Source organism: Momordica charantia (genome assembly GCF_013281855.1).
Source record: "Momordica charantia cultivar OHB3-1 chromosome 4 unlocalized genomic scaffold, Mcharantia_2.0 BLBB01000004.1, whole genome shotgun sequence".
Lineage (NCBI taxonomy): Eukaryota > Viridiplantae > Streptophyta > Magnoliopsida > Cucurbitales > Cucurbitaceae > Momordica > Momordica charantia.
This window is the reverse complement of record NW_028275162.1, coordinates 3,156,398-3,180,288: the sequence shown is the minus strand read 5'-3', so window position 1 is coordinate 3,180,288 and position 23,891 is coordinate 3,156,398. Positions and strand designations below refer to the sequence as shown.

General features: G+C 34.5%; 3 protein-coding genes across 3 annotated transcripts; 1 reads left to right on the top strand and 2 right to left on the bottom strand.

The window, feature by feature from the left end:
* Positions 1-495: 495 nt before the first annotated feature.
* Positions 496-8,909, bottom strand: LOC111007581 (synaptotagmin-1). The gene is made up of 12 exons (XM_088123353.1): positions 8,342-8,909; positions 6,118-6,216; positions 5,972-6,022; positions 5,686-5,809; positions 4,427-4,545; positions 4,223-4,324; positions 3,764-3,838; positions 3,187-3,263; positions 2,861-3,107; positions 2,324-2,674; positions 1,772-1,903; positions 496-889 (listed from the first exon to the last, which is right to left on the bottom strand). The coding sequence occupies exons 1-12, from the start codon at positions 8,450-8,452 to the stop codon at positions 758-760; spliced, it is 1,620 nt and encodes a 539-aa protein (XP_087979479.1). The 5' UTR covers positions 8,453-8,909; the 3' UTR covers positions 496-757.
* Positions 8,910-11,278: 2,369 nt separating this feature from the next.
* On the bottom strand, positions 11,279-15,946 carry LOC111007552 (beta-galactosidase 13). The gene is made up of 18 exons (XM_022279951.2): positions 15,608-15,946; positions 15,391-15,486; positions 15,185-15,297; positions 15,040-15,106; positions 14,874-14,966; positions 14,627-14,770; positions 14,415-14,509; positions 14,189-14,294; positions 13,982-14,066; positions 13,764-13,882; positions 13,485-13,652; positions 13,167-13,345; positions 12,945-13,054; positions 12,720-12,829; positions 12,529-12,636; positions 12,317-12,424; positions 11,730-12,221; positions 11,279-11,640 (listed from the first exon to the last, which is right to left on the bottom strand). Exons 1-18 carry the CDS (start codon positions 15,782-15,784, stop codon positions 11,533-11,535), a joined length of 2,478 nt encoding a protein of 825 aa, XP_022135643.1. The 5' UTR covers positions 15,785-15,946; the 3' UTR covers positions 11,279-11,532.
* A 2,962-nt stretch (positions 15,947-18,908) lies between these two features.
* On the top strand, positions 18,909-21,677 carry LOC111007810 (ubiquitin-conjugating enzyme E2 10). Its single transcript, XM_022280311.2, has 4 exons — positions 18,909-19,083; positions 19,229-19,356; positions 19,961-20,065; positions 21,270-21,677. The coding sequence occupies exons 1-4, from the start codon at positions 19,014-19,016 to the stop codon at positions 21,411-21,413; spliced, it is 447 nt and encodes a 148-aa protein (XP_022136003.1). The 5' UTR covers positions 18,909-19,013; the 3' UTR covers positions 21,414-21,677.
* Positions 21,678-23,891: the final 2,214 nt, after the last annotated feature.

The following is a 23,891-nucleotide window of genomic DNA, read 5'->3' as shown; positions in this document are numbered from 1 at the left end:
CAAGTGTATTACTTGATGTCCTTTGTTACACTTGGTATCTAAATGATCACTTTTGGAAACCAAACTAAAAGAATGTATATTACAATATAAAGAGCTGTGCAATTTAATTGAGTTGAATTATTAGTATTTTCTTGTGATGAATCGTAAAAAAAAAAAAAATCATTCTACTATTTTCACTCAAATCAAAAGAAACTACCAACTTAAACATATTATATTTGATGTCTCTTCATTAACACTTGGTATTTGAACTACCACGTTCGAAAACCATATTAAAAGAATGTAAAATACAATATGAAGAGTTGTGCAATTTAAATGAGTCGAATTATTAGTATTTTCATAAAATCAAAAAAATCATATTCCATCTGCTTTTATTCAAATTAAAAGAAACTACCAACTTGGACATAACTCAATAGTTAAAGACATATTTCCTATCAAAACGCAGAATGAAGTTTGAATCTTCATCCACGGACTAAATAAAGTAAGAAAACCAAAAGAAACTAAGAAAATAAATATTTCAATTAACATAATCAACTGTTTCAATTCTGCCATTCTGTTACAAAAGTATTGATACCAATCCCAAATTGTGAAAGGAAATTTTGACTGCTTTATTTAATCACCGTCCATGTACATAAAGAAAAATATAACAAATGAATCTGATATCATAAAAGGAGGGGGGAAATGTCTTTCCTGTCCCTCTTGCTGTATGTATTCCTCTGGCTCCAAAGAAGAGAAAACTAAGCAAGAAAAAGGAGTGAGTTCAGGATGAAGTCCTCCATTGGAGCTCAATCTGAATCCTTCCATTCTTTGAGTCTATAAGATGGTATTTTTCATTTATCCTTTTGTTGGTAACAACGTCAGACAGACCGATCTCGACGTATCCTAGAGATTCCTGTTCCAAAAAGGGAGTCTCACTCGTCACTTTCAAATCACTCAAACTGAGTTTGACATGAGTTTTGTAAAGGTGTGATTCTGTGGTAAATGGTGGTTTTAGAATAAGCACTCATTCAGAACTCATCCTAAAAGTATTTACTGAAGAAGTACTCTACTTATAAACTCTCAAAAGCATACAAACTCACTCTGAAAAAACATTGTACAGGTTGGACCAGCCTTAAACCACGGGTTAACAAAGAACTGTTAGTAAGGTTTAAAAACTATTGCGGTCCTATACTTTTGGCTTTGGTTCACTTTGGTTCCTGTATATACACAATGTTCATTGTGGTCCTTGTAATTTAAATTTTTGTTTACGTTTTTCTTTGTACTTTCAAAATATTTGAAGTAAAGGGACCAAAATAGACGTTTCGAAAGTACAAAAACTAAAATGAACAAAATTTAAAAATACAGGGACATTTTAAAAGTACGGAGATCAAAGTGAATAAAAGCTAAAAGCATAAGGACCAAAATAGTATTTAAACCTATCAGTAATTTTAGTTTCATTTTCTCCGAGTAAAAGCGTGAATCATAATCCGTTCTGCTACCTAAAAGTCCTTCAATCTCAAGAGCTTGCCAGATACTGATTATTTGTACACAACCTTTATAACAAAATACCAGAATTTTTCTTTAAAAACTTGTTCTTGTTTTTTAAGAGATTCAAACACTCATTAAATCTAGATATACTAGTGCAATTCCAGGCTGATAACCTGTAATTCCTGAAAGATTATGATTTGTTTGTCGATCGGATATTCTGCTACTGTCCATTTCAAGGCAGCAATTTCATTTACTATCTAAGACTAAAAAGACTTGTATTGAAGAAAAACAGTTGGTAACCATGTACCTTGGGATGCAAGAGGCCCATTCTTGATGAGGAGCTGAGAACTTCCACATATAATTTGTCATCTGTGGGTGGTTCTTCCAGCATAAATTCAAACTCTTCCTCCCATCTGGGGTCTCTGTTCTTCTTCAAACGCTGCAGAAAAAAAAAGGAAATTTATTATCTGGTTGTAAGAGGCTAAGAGCCTTAAGATCTCAATACTATAAAAAAGAGTAAGAAAACAAGAACATTTTCGAAAAACAAGACAGGACATGTAGTGGTACAACTATGATTCTTGTGAAAAACAAAAATCTCTAGAACCTGTCACTTGTTACATGAATGGTTTTGCGGTTGATTGTCCTAACAGTATTCTTAAGGGTAATTTGGTAATATTTTTGTTTCTTGTTTTTGGTTTCTAATTTTCACCTTTTGAGAAACATCGGGTTACAAATTTTATTATTTGTCATTTCTAGAGGTGAGTAATCAGATGAAACCTCCATCCTTCCCACCAACCAGATCCTGATGATGATGATAGTAAAGCAAGATCTTGTTGATGAATTAGAATCGTTAAGTTACCTTAGTTCTTTTCTCTTCCCCTTTGAAAAGAAGCCTCACATATGGATTGTTGTGGTGCTTGCCTTCAACATCTTGAGCTTCATGAACGATAACTACGAGTAGACCTCCATTTTCAGGCGTTCCTTCAGGAGCGTCCTTTACCTTCATTGTTTCATCAAAGTCTGCTGCTACTTCGCCTTCCTTAAATGGCTTGTACATCAATTCAACCACAATCTGTCCCCTATTCTTATCATTTTGAGGATCATTCGAATTCATGTTCTTCAGCAGGTCAAGAGTGAAAACTTTCAGCTCATCAGGAGGAAGATCTTTCAAAGGGACTACATTTATGCCCATCTTATCATGTTTGCCAACCTTTGAACATTAACAACATGATTCAGTAACAAAAACATAAAATATAAACTAAACAGAACTAAGGAAAGCAAATCAAATCAAACCTAGCCTCGCTCAATGGTAGGTTAAAGTCTCCATTTCCGTACTTGAGATGTAATATTTTGAAAAAAAAAAAAAAAAAAAAGAAAGGATATCAAAATTACTAACCTGCTCCCAGTCATAAACTTGGAATTCTATGGCTTGGGACTCTGGATCTTTAACCACCAAGCTGAACTCCTCATTCCATTCAGGATTCAAATTCTTATGTTTCACAGTGGTCTTTTTTGACGGTAGATTTTCCTCAGTAATCTTCATTTTCACATAAGGATCTGAAGCACCTAAAAGGTCTTTCTTTTTCAGCCCTTTGGCCCTCACGACCTTCACATCAAGAAGTCCGACGGGCTTCCTTAGGGCTCTATAAAATTTAAATCAATTTATGAGAGACATCCCAAACAAAAGTTCCACAACATTAAACAAAGAATATGGGAACTTACTTTGATGCATCCATAACTGCTATCTCCAGGGTTTTAGGCCATAGATACATGTTGCCAACCTGATCTTTAATAGTCTCCTGCAGTTACATTTTTCAGTGCAATCATGACCATGTTTCAAACAGAAGGTGACAAAAACTCAATAGAATTCACACTTGAGGTTGGGATGATTTTTTTAAAAAAATAATGTTTTTAAAACACGACATGCAAAAACACACTCCTAAGATGTGGAAGGGCAAAATAAAGGGGTATGAATTGTCTTCTCTGAGCAGTGAGCATTTGACCTCTCATCAGTTACTTCATCGAAAAAACAAGGAAGATTGCCACCACTTATAGCTATGCTCTCAAAACAGAAGCACGAGAATGAATTATCATGGAGGAGGCTGATAGAGTTCAAACATTATTCTAACTTCACTTTAGATATTGAACTATACTGATTCACATGGAACATTTTAACACAATTGCGTTTGGTATTGCATATAATTCAAGAGCCCGTGTCACTCATTCTCCTGAAAATGAAGGCAGAATGAAAAGAAAGAGAATACGGGCTCCACAGGATAGAAACGTCACTCCACATTACCTGAACAAACTGGTGGAGACCTGGAATAGACATAAGGTCAGCCCCAACAAGCTTTAGCCCAAAATCAACATGTGGCTGCAAAACCAACAGCAGATTCGACCAATATAACGAATATACCAGAAGTTTTCTGAAATCAGATGTCAAGACTAGAAGGATCTTTCAGGTAACTTTTCTTTAAAACCACTTATATTAAACGTGTGTAAGAGAGAGTCCAAATCCTAGTCTTGATAATGAATAACGGCAATTAAACTTTCCCCAAATCTTATAGCATTAAATTTTCAGGAAAATTGAAGATGAACATCTCATCCAAATTCTTCAGTGCTAACAGAGAAAATCCAATTTCTTCAAAGCCCGTCAGGGGATAATGCAAACTGGAAAGGATCACACATTAAAAGTTCCCAGTGACAAAACTGAGAAAATACCAACAAGAAATGCAATGCTGACTCGTGATCACAAAACCTTTTCCATGAGTGAAACAAAGATATTCGCAAAACAAGGAAAGCTCGGAACCAATGGCTTCAAGGTAATACGTGGAGCTGCAAAAACTTGCAAATCTATAACCTGTGGTTGCCAGACAGACAGGAAAAAAAAAGGCCACGGTTCTGTCTCAGTATCCAAAAAAGTCAAAATTTTAACCATAGAATAAAAGAGAAGACATTTCACCTGAACTGTTGCTTTCAGTCCAAATGCCTTGGCAGCAACGAGGACATTTGGATTCCCAGCCCATTTTATTGAAGGTTCCATTATCAACTCCTTCTCATCTGTAACATAGACTTTCATGCCTAAACAAGAACAAGAATTATGAGAAAATATTAATTGGTTCCTCCATAAAAATAATGATAATGAACAAAAATCTATATCAGCAACAGGTGAAATATGAACAAAAATAATGATAAATATCAGTTTATTCATCTCTGATGTACACCCAAAAGATTTGTTGGTCCACATGATGCAATGTAGCAGTCCTATTTCCCTGTTTTGTATTGTGTAAAGTTCACTCCATGATCTCATTGCAACGATTTTCTGGCTTCTTCTCCTCATTCTAATGTGCAGAAAGATGCCTCTAGCACACAATCTTACAGAGCAAAGACACCAACATAATTTTTTTTTTTAACAAGAAATAAACTTCTGATTGAAATAATGAAAAGGAAAATAAATATTCAACGATACAAACTCTCAAAAGAGTGAGGGAGAGTGAGAGAAAACAAAGAAGTAAACAACAATTAAACATCACAACCAAAGAACTCCCCAATTATGCCAACATAATTATAAAATAGACAGCTGATGGCCAAATCTACCCTTTCACTTTAGTCTCTATTGTTTAAAAAGTTCCAATTTAGTCTCTTGCATTAAATATATTTCAGTTATATACCCTTTTCATTGGTAAATGTTAAAATTAGCTAATGGTAAACTTACTAGGTTGGCATAAATTTAGGGGAGGAATCAGGCTACCTAATAAGGAGAAGTTTCTAATTTCTCCTTTAAACTTCTAATTAAGTAGCAAACATTTGACTTTCTTTGTCTTTAAGTAACCCATCTAAGTTTCTATGGACTTACTAAGTATTATGCCATATAAGCTTATCGTCGACGTTCTTTTGATAGTTTGGTTGATAGTTAGATATAATTAATGTCAAAAAATAAAAGACTAAATTAAAACATTTTAAATAAATAGGAACTAAATTGAAAAATTACTTAAACCATAGGTACTAAAACATATATTTAGCCATAATTAATGTACTAGAAGAGTACTTATTTCTCTTCTTATAAAACGCTTTGGAAGTCAAATTCTAAAACATATATCCGCATTCTCTATAGAAAACTTTAATTTACTTAAAAATCAACTTTAATGTATGTGTAGATCGAAGTTTCACATAAAATTCCTCCAATATTGAATCAAGAAGAGAGTTCAATCACATCAGCACCTTGAAAAGTTGGTGGCAAGGACCCCAATGTCAGTGCTTCAAATTCAACAGAATCAATCTTAAATTTGGGAATTTGCTCTGCAATTATAGGTTTGGCAATATTCTTCGCTGTTTTGCATATTGCCTGGGTCAAGAGCAAATTTTAAATTTCTGCACAGTTAACACATGTGAAAATATGCTACAAAATAACGGAGAGCAGAAACAGCAATAAAAACTAATAAAAAGAAAACCATACTACTGATAATAACTTAATAGTGAGTAGTTCTGATGAGACAGATGACTAAACCTTATCAAGATAGGGCCACATATATTCAATAAACCTGTTGAGCCAGTCAACCTTCAAAAAGAATTGATAAACTATTAGATAATTCAGTGAAAACTCAAAAGAATAATTCGGCAGAGGAATTTAATGCAAGTTGCAAAGTTTCATACACGATCATGGTCTGGACATTTCACCCATAATGGTATCTCAGGAAGCATCCGCTGCAATGTTGCTGTGTCTTCTTCAACAAGTGGACGAATTTTATGATCCTGACCATGCCACTCCAGCATAAATATCTTTTTTTAGAAGAAACAATTTCATTGATGATATGAAATTGAGTAAAAAAACATTAATCCATTATGAAGGCATTACAAAGAGGCTCTCCAATTGAATAAGTGGAGATGCTATAAGAGGGACAATTACACCAAGAGACCACCAAGAAAGTTAATGACTCAAAAACTCGTTCATGGGAAGATCCTTGTTGTGGAAGTTTCGATGATCTCTTTTCATCCATATGGGCCGAAATAGCCCTCTAACGAAATGTATCCATAGAACCATTTTTTCCCTGGATGGCCCCCCTAGAGTGTATGTTATAAGGAGGCTAGGATTGTTTGGGAGAGCAGTGGACCACCATCTGAAAAGAGAGAATCTTACCCCACATACTCGATGAAAAATGGCATGTGATAAGTAAGTGGCCTTGAGATTCATCACTATGTTCACAGAGGATGCACCAGTGAGGGGAGATGTTCAGAAACGGCATCCTTCGTTGAAGCTTATCTTGGGTATTAAAAAATTCGACCTTCATCGAATAATGATCTTTCCAAATTGAGTTATAAAGCCATGGAGCATATTCATTCTTTGAACTGATCAGCATGTCATTCAGGAGAGAGCTAATAGAAAAGAGGCCAGATGGTTCCATGTTCCAAATGTATCTTAGTCCCTGGAGAGGTGCTTTGATGATATGAGCTGAAGGAGAGAAGTCAATTCCACACTTTCTGCTTCCCTAAGGTTTCTTCTAAACCTTATGTCCCAAGATGCAGATTCTGATCTCTGAAGACCACATCCTTAACAGAAATTAATTTGTTTGAAGATAATGCAAAGAGGACAGGAAAAGTGCTGCATAAAGCTTCATTGTTCAGCCATATATCCTTCCAAAAAGAAGTGTGAATCCCGTTGCCAACTTTGATGAAGGTTCTGTCAAAAATCAATGCTTGCTGTATTAGGATATCCTTCCATGGACCACGTGCAGTTGCTACCATTGAGGGCCTTGTGAATCTCCACTCTAAATGGCTCGAGCCAGTAATACAATTATTTTTCCAAGATTGGTTAGTTTAAAGCCAAATTAAGTGCTTGTGCATGCCGATGAATATATCATTTTCCACTGAGTGAACTCAATATACATATTCTTTTTGATAATCGAGGGACCAAACTACCGTGCGCAAGCATTCGACTCAACATCCCACCCTCCTCCACGCTCGAGCGAAGAGTGTGGGTGTACATCTAATACAACAAGCGGGCAGAGTGGCAACAACAGCCAGCTCCATGTTGCACAGCACATTGCCCAAGGGGTCGCGTGCTCGTGGTGCCTCCTAGCCCATGCGTTCCCCTAGCAACACATCCTCATTGGCCACGCCCAAGGCCTAAGCATGCGACTACCACAGTGTAAGTGTAATTACTGCGCCAAGTACTACTTTTATCCAAGATTTTACTACTTCAGATTTTTTAACTAAAATACATCAACCCCACTATTAGTCTCAGCTCTCCAATCTCATTGGAAACATTCCTGATGGAAAAAATTTTGAATGAAAGATCCTGCTAAATTAAATTGAGTCTATGAATCTAAGAAATGAAGAAATGGTGAGAATTCTTGTTGCTTGGATCTCAAGCGTTAACATCCAATCGAATATAGCGGCCAGCACTGCACCATCTACACCCAACCTAACAAGGCTCGTGACGTACGCCCATGGCGCCCCAACCTCGCCCCCAGTAAGCTCTGATGCTGCACTGCCGCTCTCCCCAGCCTCCAACTGCATGACCACACCAAGCATATGAATGGCACATAATGCTTGGTGCGTGGACATGGCAGCATAGGGTACGCCCCACTCAGGCAAACAGGTCGTCCTCTTACAAACCTCACAAAGTAAAATCGATTTGCCATGAATTCCGCGTCTAGCAAAAACGTGCCCTCTAAAAATACTGCGTCGTTCATCATCACATTACAGAAAAATAAAATCAAAACTCTCTAAATCGACCAAAAAAAAGGTTATAAATACTAAATTCAACGATACCACTCTAAGCAGCCGAATAGATCATAGCAGAACACAGTGAGAAATTAAATGAACAGCTCTTTCGAGCGAAATAATGTATTCCGTTGACAAGCAAATGTACACTGACCTTAACATTGTTGGGTTGAACGTAGATGAAAAGAAAGTAACCAGCAACGAGTCCAATGGAGATCCCAACGCCGAATCCGAAAAGGCCCAATATAGTACCGAAAAACCCCATTTCAATTCTTCCTTCGGGATTCAGAAAAACGCATTGAACCCCCAGATCATCGATTCTCCCGCACCTTCGTCCGACTCACAGATCGATCAATTAAAATATTCCACAAACCCGAATTTTAAAATCCCAAGCTTCGTTCTCGATTTCAACGACCGCAACAACATAGAGTGGATCGGGATTAAGTCACAGAATCGAAAGGCAACAATAAGAGGAAACACAATAGTTTTCCTTTTCTATCGTCGATGGAAATACGATAAGTAATCATTGGAAATCGAAGCGTTTGATCTCCAAAATTGTAGCGGGTTTTTTTGTTTTCTTTTTGCTCCGTTTCGTTTTTATCGGATAATTTTGTAGAGAAACGTTGATAATTTAATTTGGGGAACTCGTAAATGGCCAATTGGGATCGGGAAATCCGGGCTTCGGTTTCCATGGCGTCGAGTGGCGCAGAACTGACAAAAATGGATTTTGAAAGATTTCGTCGAGGCGTAGAAGGTAAGATAATAAAGTAATAATTATAAAACCGTTGATAAATTTGGCGCGTCCCTCTGTCATTTAAGGCGGGAAAATATTTGGTACTGTCTTTTTCTGCCACGTGTCGTACAATTACTCACCTTCAAGGTATTCGTCTAGGTTCCTATACTTTCAAAAATGTTTAATCTGATCTTATATTTTTAAAAATTGACCATTTTGATCCTTCGCCTCCTTCCGTTCAAGATGTTAAGAGAATTACAATGGTGGTAGAATCGTTTGTTGAATCCATCTCTAGAGAGTTAGACTCTAGAGAGAGGGGTTGTCGTCACTGGATTTTGTCACATGTTGTCTTTAGGATCGTTGTCACCTTGTCGAATGTCGAGTGAAATAGAGCAAGCGATAGAAGGAGGTGGGAGGTGGTAGGGTAAAAAATATTTGGTTGGTTAGGTCAAAATCGACCCAAAATGGCTAATCTTAAAATCGAACATTTTTGTTTAGTCATTTAATAAATTAACTGGGCCGCCGCCACTTTACTTCTATTATTAGCTTGAGTAGTCACGTGTTTCGGTCGCCTTTCAATGACTTCCTTTATTATGTGCAAAAAAAATTATTTTTAAACTTCAATAATTAAAATTTTATACTCTAAAAAGGTTAGGACGGTGAGTTTAAATTCTCACTTCTGGTGCACTAAAAAAATTTAAATCTTTTATCTTTACTAAAATAGATAAATAAAATGTGACGTAGTTGGCCTAAAAACCATTAAGAGATATTAATGAAAAGTAAAGTTTGGCAATCAACCCTCGTTCTTTTATAAGGCATTTACAAGAAAGTTTTCTTTTATAATTGAAAAAATAATTTCAACAAATAATATAATATACACGGTTAATGTCAAAATTTCATGACACAGTTTGAATTAAATGTCCCAAGAAAATTTTAATTTTTTTTGAGTAAAATATACTTTTAGGGCTTTAATCAACTAGATTTATAACGATCTTTGATTGTCTAGTTAATATATGTTAACTGTCACATCATCATTGACCTAGAGACCAATTATAAACCAAATTCATATCTGAGAGGTTAATTAAAAATTGAAATCAAACTTCAAAGATCAAACATGTTAATTTTGAAACAAAATAAAAACGAAATCTAAATCTCGGGAACCAATATTGAAACCAAATCTAAACTCCTATCCATCCATCTACCCTAACCGCTACATTATGTGTATGAAAGAGTGATAAATGCAAAGTGATCACTAATTCATATCATGCGAGTTTGCTACAGAATTTTGGAACCAATAAAGATACCTATGAACTTATGAAAAATGAGAAAGACTTTTTTTAGGGAGATCTCTTCCCATTTTGTAAATTTCATATTGTTTGTTACCCAAAAAGATTAATTATTAGTATAATCTAACTATGTTTATTATTTATTTTAATAATTTTAAAAGTTTAAAACTTTAAAAAGTAGTTGTAGCCAATTTTGAGGAGGTTAGTGGTAGCTATGTTTAAGTTGCTAGATAACAACCTATCGTGAGGTAATTAATTTATATGATTGTTTCAATTTTTTTTTTAAAAGATTTACCATATTATGTAAAGTTCGTTTGTTTTTTAGTTTATGTGAAATATCTAAAGTAAAGTAGGGAAATTTTCAATAAATTAAAACACAAAGTATTAACTGCATGCATATATAACTCTCGTCAAGACACTTCTATACTTAAATAAGGTATTCTTTAGGTGTAAGGTGCCTCATATTTTTATTGAACTAAAAAAATGTAATTAGCACAAATATTTTGAACTCACACAAATAATTTATTTAATTAATTTAATATTTAGGACTAAAACTATAAATAAATAAATAACTTTGACACATATAAAATGTTGAATTCATATGGTAAGTCAAAATAAAATTAATAAATAATTATTGGTCCTGTAAGATTTATTTGATCAAGGATTTGCATGTCCATGTGATGAATAACTTTAACAACTTTTAGAAATTAAGAAATTTATAAAATTACTAAAACTGATAAATCCTATTAAACTAATTACAAATTTTTTTTTATTAGTTACAACTTTTTTTGAGATATATTATTAGTTACATTAATCATACTTTCGACATAAAATTTTATATATTTTCCCTTTTTTTTTGTGACAACATACTATAAGGATGGATGTTATATATGCCTATGAAATTTTTATTATTTTTCTAATACACTAAAAAAGTCATAAAATGAGATTGGAAATTTTAATGTTGAGAAAAGGATAAGAAAAGGGCTCGACAAACTTAAACAATATTGCATCTTGAATCTATTAATGAAAGCATAATACTTAGATTAAGGCAACAACAACAAAAATAAAAAAATAAAAAAATAAAAAAAGGGTTCAATTATTAATTTATGAATTTGGATAAATAAGTAATTGAAGGGGAAGCGAAAAAGAAAAAAAGAAAAAAAAAGGGAAAAAAAAAATGAAAACTTTGAGCTTCAAGGAGCCCCCCATATCTGAAGGGGACCAGGACCAGTTTTGTTAGCCTGAGAATGTGTTTGATTGATCAGCCTCCCTCATCTGTCCCTTCTTCTTCTTCTCTGAAAAGATTAGTCCATTTTGAGAGTAATCCTAAGCGGTGCATTTTGCTTGTAACGCTAGCGTCTTCACATCACATTCATTCTTAACATTGTTGAAAGCATCCATTGGCACTGAACAGGTCTCTTTGCCCAAGCAGTGCTGCAGCAGCAGCAAGCAAGCAAACAAACAAACAAACAATCAAGAACATGAAACCCAGCAGATCAAGAGCTTTGAATTGTTTCTTTTACCTGTTCGGCGATTTTCTTGGCCTCGGGAGCGTGGCATTTCCCTTCCTCATAGGCTCCACAGACACCAGAAGGATCGCCATAGCTTGCAAACTCAATGGCGGAAATCTTTTTGTAGTTGGGGCATTTGAAGTGAGCTTCGGATTGCACATCATCCACCACGGCTCTGAATTGCTTGTCCTTCCTTTCCCATGACTTAACGTCTGGTGGGTGATACTCGGTGATGAAGCTGCAGATTGTGTCTCTGTTGACGAGTAGGATTTCGACTTTCTCGGGCGTGTTCTTCTCTTCCTCCAATATGACCAGCAGATTTTCTGTTGGCTTTATGAAGGATCTTGGAATGTGGTACTCTGATTGAGTGGGCTCTCCTAGAGGGGATAAGTAGGACATCCAATACCGACCAATGCTTTTACCATTCACCCAAATCTGTCCCTTCCCCATTTTGCTCATTCTAATAGCTACAGGATCTCTTCCTTCTGGAGCATCAAAATATGCCTGCAACAAAATGAGTATTTTTCTCTTCATTACCCATACTTCTGACTTTCCTGTGTGGGAAAAGAGTTGATAATACTACTGCTTATGAACATTACCTTGTACCATGTGAGAGCAGTCTGTGCTGATCCCTTGACTTCGGTCCACTGAACCCTGTGTGATCCTCCCTGAGTGTACACTCGAACTTTCTCTCCATTGAGACCAACCTGCAAAACAGTGCGAGTAAATTAAGAGTTATGTCGACTTTGTATAGTTTGCCCAAGTTAGATTCATTGATCGTGGTTGAGAGGTTTGAAGGGACTCCTCATACCTGGTGTCCCCAGCCGTTTTTGGAGATATCAAGCGTTCCGGTATTCAAGCCGAGGATTGTTATAAATCGAGGCCCTGCAAACCTGTGTTCCATGTATGCTCCACTATCCTGTAATGACAAAAAGAACTTGTGATTGCCCATTGTAAAATACAATAAAACAGAAACAAGCACTGGGGTTGTGATCTCCATACGGGAAGTCCCACTGTCATGCCTAGCATGGCTATGTGGTTAATTCCGGCCTTCAAGGGCACTGGCTTTTGGAAAACGAAGTTCTTTTCCTCGTGGCTGCCATGTGCGGATCCTAGAAATCAAAACCCCAAGTTCTTTAGCAGTGAATATTTTATGAGTGTCAGGATGTATGGCTATATGGAGACGCTTATGTAAAATATAGGATTTGCATTTGGGTAAATGCTTACCGACATATTCACCATTGACAAATGCAAGTAAAGCATGTCCAAGACTTGAAATACGCAAGACTGGGAGGATATCGGGGCGCTTTGATACGTCCTTTTTGTCCAACTCAATGCTGTTATCAGATTATGCTAGGATGTTAATTATTGACAACAACTTCAAACAACACTAGAGTGCTGATGCTCATCATCGACATAACTTCCGTTTTTCAATTAAATTTATCTTACCTAGTGGTGTACCATGCATAATCTGTGGTGTCCTTAAGTAAGCTATAGAGCTCCAATGGTATCTTATTATTTACTGGTACTTGCTGAACAGTTGGAATGGGTTCAGCATACATCGTCCATTTGAGATTGCTGTTGACCTTTGATGGGACATAGTTCCTAGCATTGTGCTGCGATACGATCTGTGATTTTTTTTTAATTTCCAAATAGTAATGGAAGAGTAAATTAGAGTCCTGAACAACCATAAAGCTCAATTGCCGCAATGCAGAGTTATGATGTAACCTACAGAACCTATTGTATGAAAATTGAGAGGAGTTTTACCGTCTGAGTGTTGAAGACAACAGTTTTACAGTCAGGAAGTATGCTAATTGATCGTGGTGGAAGAAGATAGTCCCGTCCCCTGAAGTTAATAGTTTGTGAAACCTTGGTGTCATTGTTGGTCAAGAAAGCAGCACAAATGTTAGATCCTGGCTTCTCATAATATCGAGCCTGCAGAGGACACAACGTAATCAATTGGAGATGATCTCGGTGGCTTATGAAGGGTCAGCACTGCCTTCACTTTTAACATTGTATAGATTGCATATGAATTGATCAAAGTACCTCTAAACCATTGTCCATCGTTTGGACTCCGGGAGTGCCCCAGAGGAGAGGTTTCTTGCACAGATTCAGAGCCTTGTGCACGTCCCTGAGATGACCCCATTTTGGTTCCCTCTGCAAGCCTGTGGCATCATAAAAGTCCCAGTTAGAAGTTTGAGCAAGCTTTGTTCTTAAAAGGACAATGATTCGTTTTGGTTGTAACTAAAAAAGACCAGATTTACCATATTCATCAAGTGGTGCTTCATCATAATACCGAGTTGTTGTAAAGACAGCGCTTGTTCTACCCAAATTTGTCCCACCATGGTACTGCACACGTACAATAGACAATTGATTGCCATTGGAGTAGGATTCTCCTAACTAAGAAGATTTATACTTGTATCTGCAGAAGGCTGAAGCCCACAACATAGGACAAGCCTTATATTTCTTACCATATAATAGTTGACCAGTGTACCATTCTTGGAGAAGAAGCGGGCAACTGAAAAGGCAATATCTTCTGCTGCTCTTTGGGAAGGTGGATCTCCAAATACTCTGTACCTGTTATAAGAACAGCAACATTTGATGATTAGTTTGTACTTGTCCACAATATATAACTTTCCTTTGTAATTCACAAATTTTCCCTCGCTCAAAACTGTCATCAAGATTAGATATGCTTACTGAGCAGTCCAATTCTCAGTCCATATAGCAGGCTTATAGGGTTTGTTGGGGCCTGTAAAAGTATCTCCGCAGTGCCTTCCATTGCAAGCGTTGATCTGAACGTATAAGTTATCTTTTTAGTTCCAAGAACAGTAATTTAACCATAAAGCTTCTTATACTTTGTTCTTTCTACGTTTGTTCTATTACGTTAATCTTCCCTTGTAAACCCTTACCACAGGATCGGGAGCATCCTTTTGCTTGCACATGATCCATGGAACTCCGGTTCCCAACCCAACTGCCATATTTGCTGCCCACTGGACGTATGAGCTGCCGAGCTCATCATACGCCAGTTGAACATGGTTATATTCATTTTCAATCTGAATCATGGATGGAAAAATGTGTTAGGGAAAACTGAATATTCACAAAGAGAGACAATGTAACAAGAAGATCAAATAAACCAATAATGGGAAATATATATACCTGAGATAAAATGATGGGTCCTCCTTGAGAAGCAAAAAGTTTATTTTCCTTCATCATGTCTACGATCATCGATACATATTTTTTCATGTAGTGCTGCAAATGAAATAATGAGTTTTAGTACTTTAATTTCCGAGACAATTTCATAAAGGTGGCGATTATAATTTACCTTGAATGGTGGGTTATCTGAACGGAAAATGATGTTTGGTTTCTCTCTGAGCCAGTATGGAAGTCCCCTGAATTTACAGAGAAAATAAAATCTTAGAGAAAAATAACAGAAATATTGAAGCATATGAGAGATAGTAAACCAATACCCATGGTTCCATTCAGCTTGGATGAAGGGTCCAACCCTTAACGTTACATACATCCCCTTCTCAGCAATTAGCTTGATGTATTTCACCAAATCATAATTTCCTTCGAAATTATACTGTACACACATATAATTAAATCAAGTTATCCTATTTCAAACGATTCACTTCACACATAATTAATCAAACTCCATGATCTTCAGCTTTTTTACCTGGCCTTCCACAGGCTCATGAATATTCCAGAAAACATAAGTCTGAATCACATTCAAACCTCCACGTTTCGCCTTATCCAGAAGATCTGACCACATCTGTCACCCAATTTCGAAAGAAATCCATTACATTACTAGATCTCAAAACATTTACACAACATTTCCCTCTCAGATTTCGCCAAGAATTTATAATTTCTAACATAAGTTTTCTTTATCATACCTCAGGGGTACTTCGCGTGTAATGAATCGAACCCGAGAACAGAAGCTCTCTTTTGCCACTGATGATAATCGATCTCCCATCGTACGTTACGCCAGACTTGCCGCCTTCATCAGCAGTAGCAATAAACGCCAGAATGGAAAGAATCACAACTGTAAGCATCTCCTTGTGAACCGCCATGGTTCAATCTCACGAACAGATGATGGGTTCAATTTTGGGGTAAACAGGGGAGGAAATCAGTGATCGAAAACGAAGAACATGGAGGATTCATTCAAGTGAGCACTCAAGGGCTGGCATCCTTCAGAGATAGGAGGCTTCGAGAAGCTGATTTGAACATTCCATGGAAGGGGATTATATAATGTTGCCCTAATATTGGTACCTGTAAGAATTCGCGGCCTCGGAGAGAAACTCGGAATTGAAGCTCGGAATTGGATGTTTGAATCTCTTGGCTGTGAATTCTTTGCCATAATTGGAGTTTGATCTGTAAAAAAAAAAAACAAAAACAAAAAATTGTAGAGAGAGAGAGATTTGGAATGCGAATCAGACGCGAGAGAAGAACAGGTTGAAGAAGCCATAGCCGTAACGAAATTTCGAAATTGGCGGGTTTTTCCGATCACATTCTATATTCTGCGGGCACTTACATGGAATTTTGTATGTTTCAACCCATGCTTGCACTCCACGTCACTTCTTAAAATTTTTGTAATTGAAAAAAAAAAGGATATTTTCCTTTGTTATTTATTACCTTTTTGGTTCCTTTTTTCGAAATTTCCTTATTGCCTCTCCATTTTTCTCTTTGCTGTTAGTTACCATTTTTGGCTTTGCCAACAATTATCATTTATTAAAAATTAATACCTTATTTATGATTTTTTCCCTTATTTATTGTATATTTTTTCAATGTACTAATATTTTTAAATTTTTTAATACAACAAATTGAGAGTATGAGTTTTTGAACCTCCAATCGAGGAGTAGTTGTCAATTAGTGATGAACTATACTCATGTTCATGGTATTAAATATCCGTCAACATGTCTATATATCCATAGATTCAATATCAATATGAGAGCATGAAAGATAAATCGACATTTCCATAATATTACAAAAAAATTGACAAAATATAAAAAATATAAACAAAATTTTACTAATATAGACATAATATTAATATTAATCATTTTTGACATATTTAGAAATGGTCAAACAAATTATTTATTAATTTAAATATTTTTTTGAGTTTTTTTTTTATTTTTATAACTTTTTCAGAAATATCTATCGACATCGACATTTCCACGAAATTGAGATTTCGACATTTTCATGGACATCAACATTTAAAACTTTGCTCGTGTTAGCTAATATTTTTCTGTGACGTTGAAATATTTTTAAATGGAAAATGAAATAACAATTAGTTTTTTTAATGTTAAATTCTAATAAATTTTGATTGGGGAAAAATTTTAAGGTTCGTGTTTTAGCTTGAATCTGATCTTGTAACATAATATATTATATGTAATAGATAGAAAACTTATGAAGTACAAAATTATTGAATTATCCAAACATGTATTCATAAATACATATTTTTTGTTATATTCATGTGGAAAGCAAAATAATAAGATTGGGGATTTTCAATCATTATCTGTACTTTTTGGACAATTTAGTGATGATGTGATTTGGTGTTTTTAGCATGAAATATTGTGAGAAAAATGAAATTCACAAATAGTTAAAATTTTCATTTCTCCACTCAAATTTATCTTTGGATTGAATTTTTCAATTAAAATTTTTTTCAACATATATATAAGATATAGAGTTGAGCTTCGATTCTGCTATATCACAAGTTGTGAAACGTTGTCACACAAAAACTTAGTCATGTATATATACGTGAGTCACTCATTCCGACAAGTTCCTATAAAAACAAAACATTCGATCTATTATACCACCAAATTAAACCCTAATCCACTCGTTCTCAATACCCAATACCCTTTCATAGTCGGTTGATGCAAAATTTAGATTGGATTACAATACAAAAAGTTCCTTAGATTGGCTCGGATAGAGTTTAGTGATTTGGTTTGGTCGGACAGTCTGATCTAGTCAACTTGACTTATGCAGTTCAGTTCAGGTCGCCCTTCACTAGGTTAACTTAGTACACTTCACCTGAAACACAATCACTCTTTTTGACTCGAGATCTTAGAGGTGACTCGAACAAGTGTATCACACCCACGAGACCCACATTTCCTTTCTTCAGATAAGTCGTCGCACGAGAATAACATACACGCTCACATTAACTTACCAAAAGAAGGGTTGAGATTATTCTCCAAGTCTCTTTCAAAGCTTTTACAATTTGGTAACTTGTAAACTGTACCCACACTAAAACTAGCTACAAAATAGCCCACAGATTACTAAAAGTAGAACCCAATAAATTAAAAAAATGAAAATGGTCAAAAAACAATGAGGAATAAAAATGGGGTTTTTTTTTTTTCATTTATACATCAATTGGACAATGGAGAAACCCAAAATGAATCTTACTTTAATTTCCCTTCCCATAAACAGATTCTTTAACTTGAATTCTACACCTTTCTACAAAACCTATCACTTCCAAAAGAATATACACATAAAATCTCATCCTCCAATTCCCTTCGAATATATCTCGGCTCCATGGTTGCTCGTATTCATCACCATCAAATTCAAAATCTTAAGTTATTAGAAGCAATTTAGTTTATATTAATTAACAACATGCCCACTGATATATAACTATTTGGTTACGAATTCGGAATACTTTTGTAGTTTCTTTCTTATAGGCATCTAACAGTACTATAAAATTACTCGTCACATTATTATGACCGTCTTCTCCAATAATTTCTCCACATTAAGAATTTGCCAATCCTTGTAGCTTATAATAATGGAAACTCACCTTTTTATATTATATATACCATTTTTCGACCCTTGTAGTGAACGCGGGTTTACACAAACTCAAATCTCTATGGTCATCTTCTTCACACATTCCAAACAAAAATTAAAGACTTCCCAAATCTATGGCTCGACACGAACTCAACTCTATTAAAAACGTGGGACAAAATCTCTCTCGATTAGTGTAAATTTAATCATTTAATATACCACGGAATATGTATATATTCCCCCTTTTCATATTTTTTTCTCAAAAAAAAAAACACACCAGATTCTTAATAACTTAGCTTACTATCCTCTTTGGAAAGAATCAATTCTGTTCCCACTTTGAGAAGTCCAAAAGAATTGGTAATGGACACCTTCAAGTTCTTCCTTTGGTTCTAACTCTTCCCTTTTTGGCCATTTAAATACAGCATATATCTCCACCCCATTTGCCCTAAATTGGTCATCTTCTTCTTCTTCCTCTTCCTCTACTTTAACCTAATTTTCCTCAATAGAATCAAAAGCTTGAGTGGTTTCAAAATGGCATCCAAAAGAATATTGAAGGAGCTTAAAGATTTGCAGAGAGACCCACCAACTTCTTGCAGTGCAGGTAAATTTATCACAATTCATCAACTTAAGTAATTTCGGGTTGATTGTTGATCTAATATAGTATCAGAGTCGAAGATTATGTATTTAAATTTATCGTAATCTGTTAGTTTAAGTTTTTAGGTTGATTGATGCTTAATAATTTTCAGGTCCCGTGGCTGAGGATATGTTCCATTGGCAAGCAACCATTATTGGTCCTAATGATAGTCCCTATGCTGGTGGGGTTTTCCTTGTCACCATTCATTTCCCTCCTGATTATCCCTTCAAACCTCCAAAGGTACGTTCAAGGAAATCGGTTTGATTCACGAGGTGGATTTGTATAACTTAAGGTTAAAAAGCGTCAAGTTTAAGTTTAATTGGTGTATCGATGAAGGCTACCTAAATATTAACTTTTACGTTAAATTATAAGTTTGGTCTCTGAACTTTAAGAGTAGTTGTGTTATTTAACGAGTCTATAATTTCTAACATTGTATATGTCATTGAACTTAAAAAACGTCTCATAAGTTAGAGACGTTATATTAGGTACAAAATTAAAAGTTCGGGAGCCTATTAAACATTTTTCAAAGTTTAGAAATTTATTGGACACAATATTAAAAAAGAAAGACGACCTTGTTGTACTGTTTAAACAACTTTAAAAAGTTTAATAACTAAACTTATAATTTAACTTAACTTCCATCGTCACGGAACATAGACTAAACATATAAGGGTTCTAAAACTCATTTCTCTCTACAAAATCAAATGTATTTAGATCATAAAGATCTTAGTTTTTCAACTACAAACTAATCAAATTTTTTGTTTCTCTAATTTTATGGGTTTGGAAAAGCAAAGTCTATTATTAATTCATGTTTTTGATGTTGAAAATTTGACTTAATTTGTTGCAGGTTGCCTTCAGGACAAAGGTGTTTCATCCAAATATAAATAGTAATGGCAACATATGCTTAGATATTCTAAAGGAACAATGGAGTCCTGCCCTCACAATATCAAAGGTAAGTTTTTAATGTTATGTTAAATCTTCTAAATAAGATCCCAACTTAAAATCTATATATGGTGCCATTTCATATTGATAGTCTATGTATTGAATCCTTTGAATAAAAAATAATTAAGGTTAAATTATAAATTTGGTCACTAAACTTCCGGGATTATGTCTCTAATAAGTTTCTTGGTTTTAAGAAGTGCTCAATGGGTTCTAAATTTTCGCATTTTTATTTAACAGAGACGTTATTTGAAGTTTTAGAAAAATGTCTAAATGTCTAAACTTTAAATTTTATACCAATATTAGTCATCGATTTTGAAGAAGTATCTAATGAATTCATTGATTTATTAGACACAAAATTGAGAGTTTAGGTTTAGAAACTTATTGATTTTTTGTTTAAATACTCTCTGGTCCTGTATTTTTTGCTTTGGTTGGTTTTGATTTTGTACTTTTCGAACTTTTTATACATATACTTTCAAAACATCCATTTTGGTCTGGCACCTTTTTCAAAAGTGACCATTTTATGGATCTTATTTACAAAATTTATACACAATTGAAACTTAATATAAATTTATGGTTACATTTAAAGAAATTTAATGAGTAAAGAGTCCTGCTAAAATAATAATTTTAAAAATGAGATAAAAATGAAAACAAAGGGATCCAAAATAAGTATAGAGACAAGAACTAACATTTTAAAAGTACATGAACTAAAATGAAAGTTGAAATTATAGAGACCAAAATAGATGTTTTGAGAGTACAATGATTAGAATGAACGAACTAAACTCGAAAGTTACTGGAACCAAAAGACTATTTAGACCTAAATCTTGTGATATTTTGTATCAAATTGACATGTGAAGAACTATCATAGGTGGCTCATTGGTCAAAATGGGCTAGGGTTAATTAAGAGGCCGGAATATGAGTTCAAATCCCATGACACACGTACCTTAGAAATTGGTAATTCATATGTGTTTCCCAGTACCAAATGTCCTAGGATTAGGTAGTTGACCCGTGAGATTAGTCGAGCAGCGCATAAGTTGACCCGGATACTGATCATGGATATCAAAAAAAAAAATTTTTGATATGTGAAGAAGAATAATCTTACAGCATAAGCATTTAACACGATATTGACCAAAAAAGGATCGTTAGTTCAAAGCCAGCCACACTTTTTCTTCCCTTTTTTATACTTCCATCTAAAAAAGTGTGGTTAATTTATGCAGGTTTTGCTCTCAATTTGCTCTCTATTAACTGATCCAAACCCAGATGATCCACTGGTTCCAGAGATTGCTCATATGTGCAAGACTGACAAACTCAAGTATGAATCCACTGCTAGGAGCTGGACCCAAAAATATGCAATGGGCTGAAAATTATAAAACCCCATATTACAAAATATATAGAAAAATCAAATTTTTCTAAAAACTTTTTTTTTTAATTATTGATTATTGAATCCTTTCCCTTGGAGAAATGTACTGATATGGCCTTAAAACTATAGGGCATTGGAACATCATATTATTCAAGCACCTATTTGCTTTAGAATAATTAATAATGGGATACTAATAATATATATGTCACAAAACTTTGGAGCTAGAATTTAATCATATTTATATATTATTGTTGTTGTGTTGATATATTATTATTCCTCACTCAGAGCCTATAATGGAAAATTTTTCTCTTTAATTTTTATTGTAATGGGTCTAAAACTATATTGTTTCTCTTTTCTCATCAAAGCAAAACTATATATTTAGGAAAAAATGACATTTTTTTTCCTCTACGCAAATGCGTCCCTTCTACTCACTCTAATCTTCCAAATTATGCGATAATTAAATCAGGGTAATAGGATAATAAGGGAAAAATGATAACCATATCGTGGGTAGTCCAAAGAAGTTAGGATTAATTTAGAGTAAATGAGTTCAAACCCACGATGGTGACCTACAAATATTGTAGGGTCAAGCAGCCGTCTCGACTCGCTCTGACACTTACGGATATCAAAGAAAATAAAGAAAAAGAAAAGTTTAGTGATTCTAGAGTCGTAGAAGAATCACTAGTCACGTGTTGTTATTTTATCTTTTATTAATAACTAGTAGGCCACCTCCCCATATAAATACATTAAATTTAGTTAACCAACTAATTAAGCAAACGGTAAACTAATTCAAGGAAGACACAACTAACCACAGTTAAGACTAAACCTAATTTAACTAATATAACGTAATAGTTAGTTAAATTAACTCCATAATATGATTTATCTTAGTCCCTCCATTGGGTTAAAACAACTCAATGACACATTGTTGTTGTTCTAGCTACCAACCAAGTTTAGTTAGTATTTTGTTACCACGTACTTAATTACGGCCATATATAAGGATGTGTGTATTGTTATGGAATGATCATCGAACAATTCGAATTTCTCCGGCCTCTTTGATCACCAAAAATTAATTCGTTCTTCTTCCTCTTCGATGGATTGTTTTGTTGTCAAGTGCGGAGGACCTCGTCAAATGTCGAGGGGCGTCGTCATCGGTGAGGCTGCAGCGGTGGTAAGGAGCAAGAAATGGCAACGGTGGCTGGCTGGCGTCGGCGGTGGCAGTAAGAAGAGAGAAATGGTATCATCGATGAAACCGCGGGGTGGCAAGCGACGACCGGGAGGGAGAGATGAGGTGGGCGGATGGGTTGCGGCATGGCTGCAAGAGGCTGAAGACCAAACAGACAAGGAAATAGAAAGTTACATGCAACCTAAGACAACCGAAGAAAAAAGAAACTAAACCTTAATTAAGAAACTTAAGGAGGGGATAGGGGATGGCTAATATTTACATCCTTTTCATACAAAAAATAGAAAGCTAATATACCATTTATGTATATTGATCATTTACAAAATGTAATAAGATTACTGCATGTAATCACATGATTTATGATTCATGCCAGTACAAAATTGGTCTTCTATATTTAATAGTTATGAATAGTTACGGAGAAACAACCATGTTTTTATTATAATTATCTTACCAAAACATTATTTTCAGAATAAATTTCAAACAACCATTATTTCAAAAAAAAAAAAAACCTAACTTTTATGGATGAAACTTGTAATTTTAGTTTTAATAGTTATGAACAGTAAAAAATTGAAAAAAAAATGTAACAAATTTTAGGGGTGTATTTTTGGCCGGAAAAGAGTGCTACTTTTTGGATTTTAAAGTTTTACGATAATTTGTAACTATCATAAAAATTGTAAATTTTTTTATTCAATAACAGTTAAAAATTATCACGAAAATTGGATTTTTTTGAGCGTTAAACATGATAAGTCTCTAATATAGGCCCATAGGCCCACAGAGAATACAATTGGACGTTAAATATCACTATTAATGTGCTATTATATAATATAATAATATTTTAAGTCTTTTTTTTAAAGGTAATATTATGAAGAGACCATAAATACGGTGTCATTGAGAAACAATCCTGTTTTGATTTTTTATATATAAAAAAAAAAAAGACAATCAACTATTGAAATGTTATAATTGTCTTATTGAAACATTATTTTCGGAATAAATTTCAAATAATCATTATTTCAAAAAAAAAAACTAATTTTTATGGATGAAACTTGTAATTTTAGTTTTAAATTTAATACAATCAACTAAATCGAAATATTTTGACGGTCCTGATTGAGATTCGATAAGCTAAAGGGAAGTCGGAGGGACCCACTGACGTCATGTTCTATTTTTCCGTACTGTTAAAAAGCAACAATAATTCCCATATTGTTTCCAATTTACATTTCAGTCCTCCAATTACTTATAAATTCTCCAATGGCTTCCTTTTCTTTTCTTTTTTTTTTCTTGAAATTCAATGGCTTCCAATTCTTA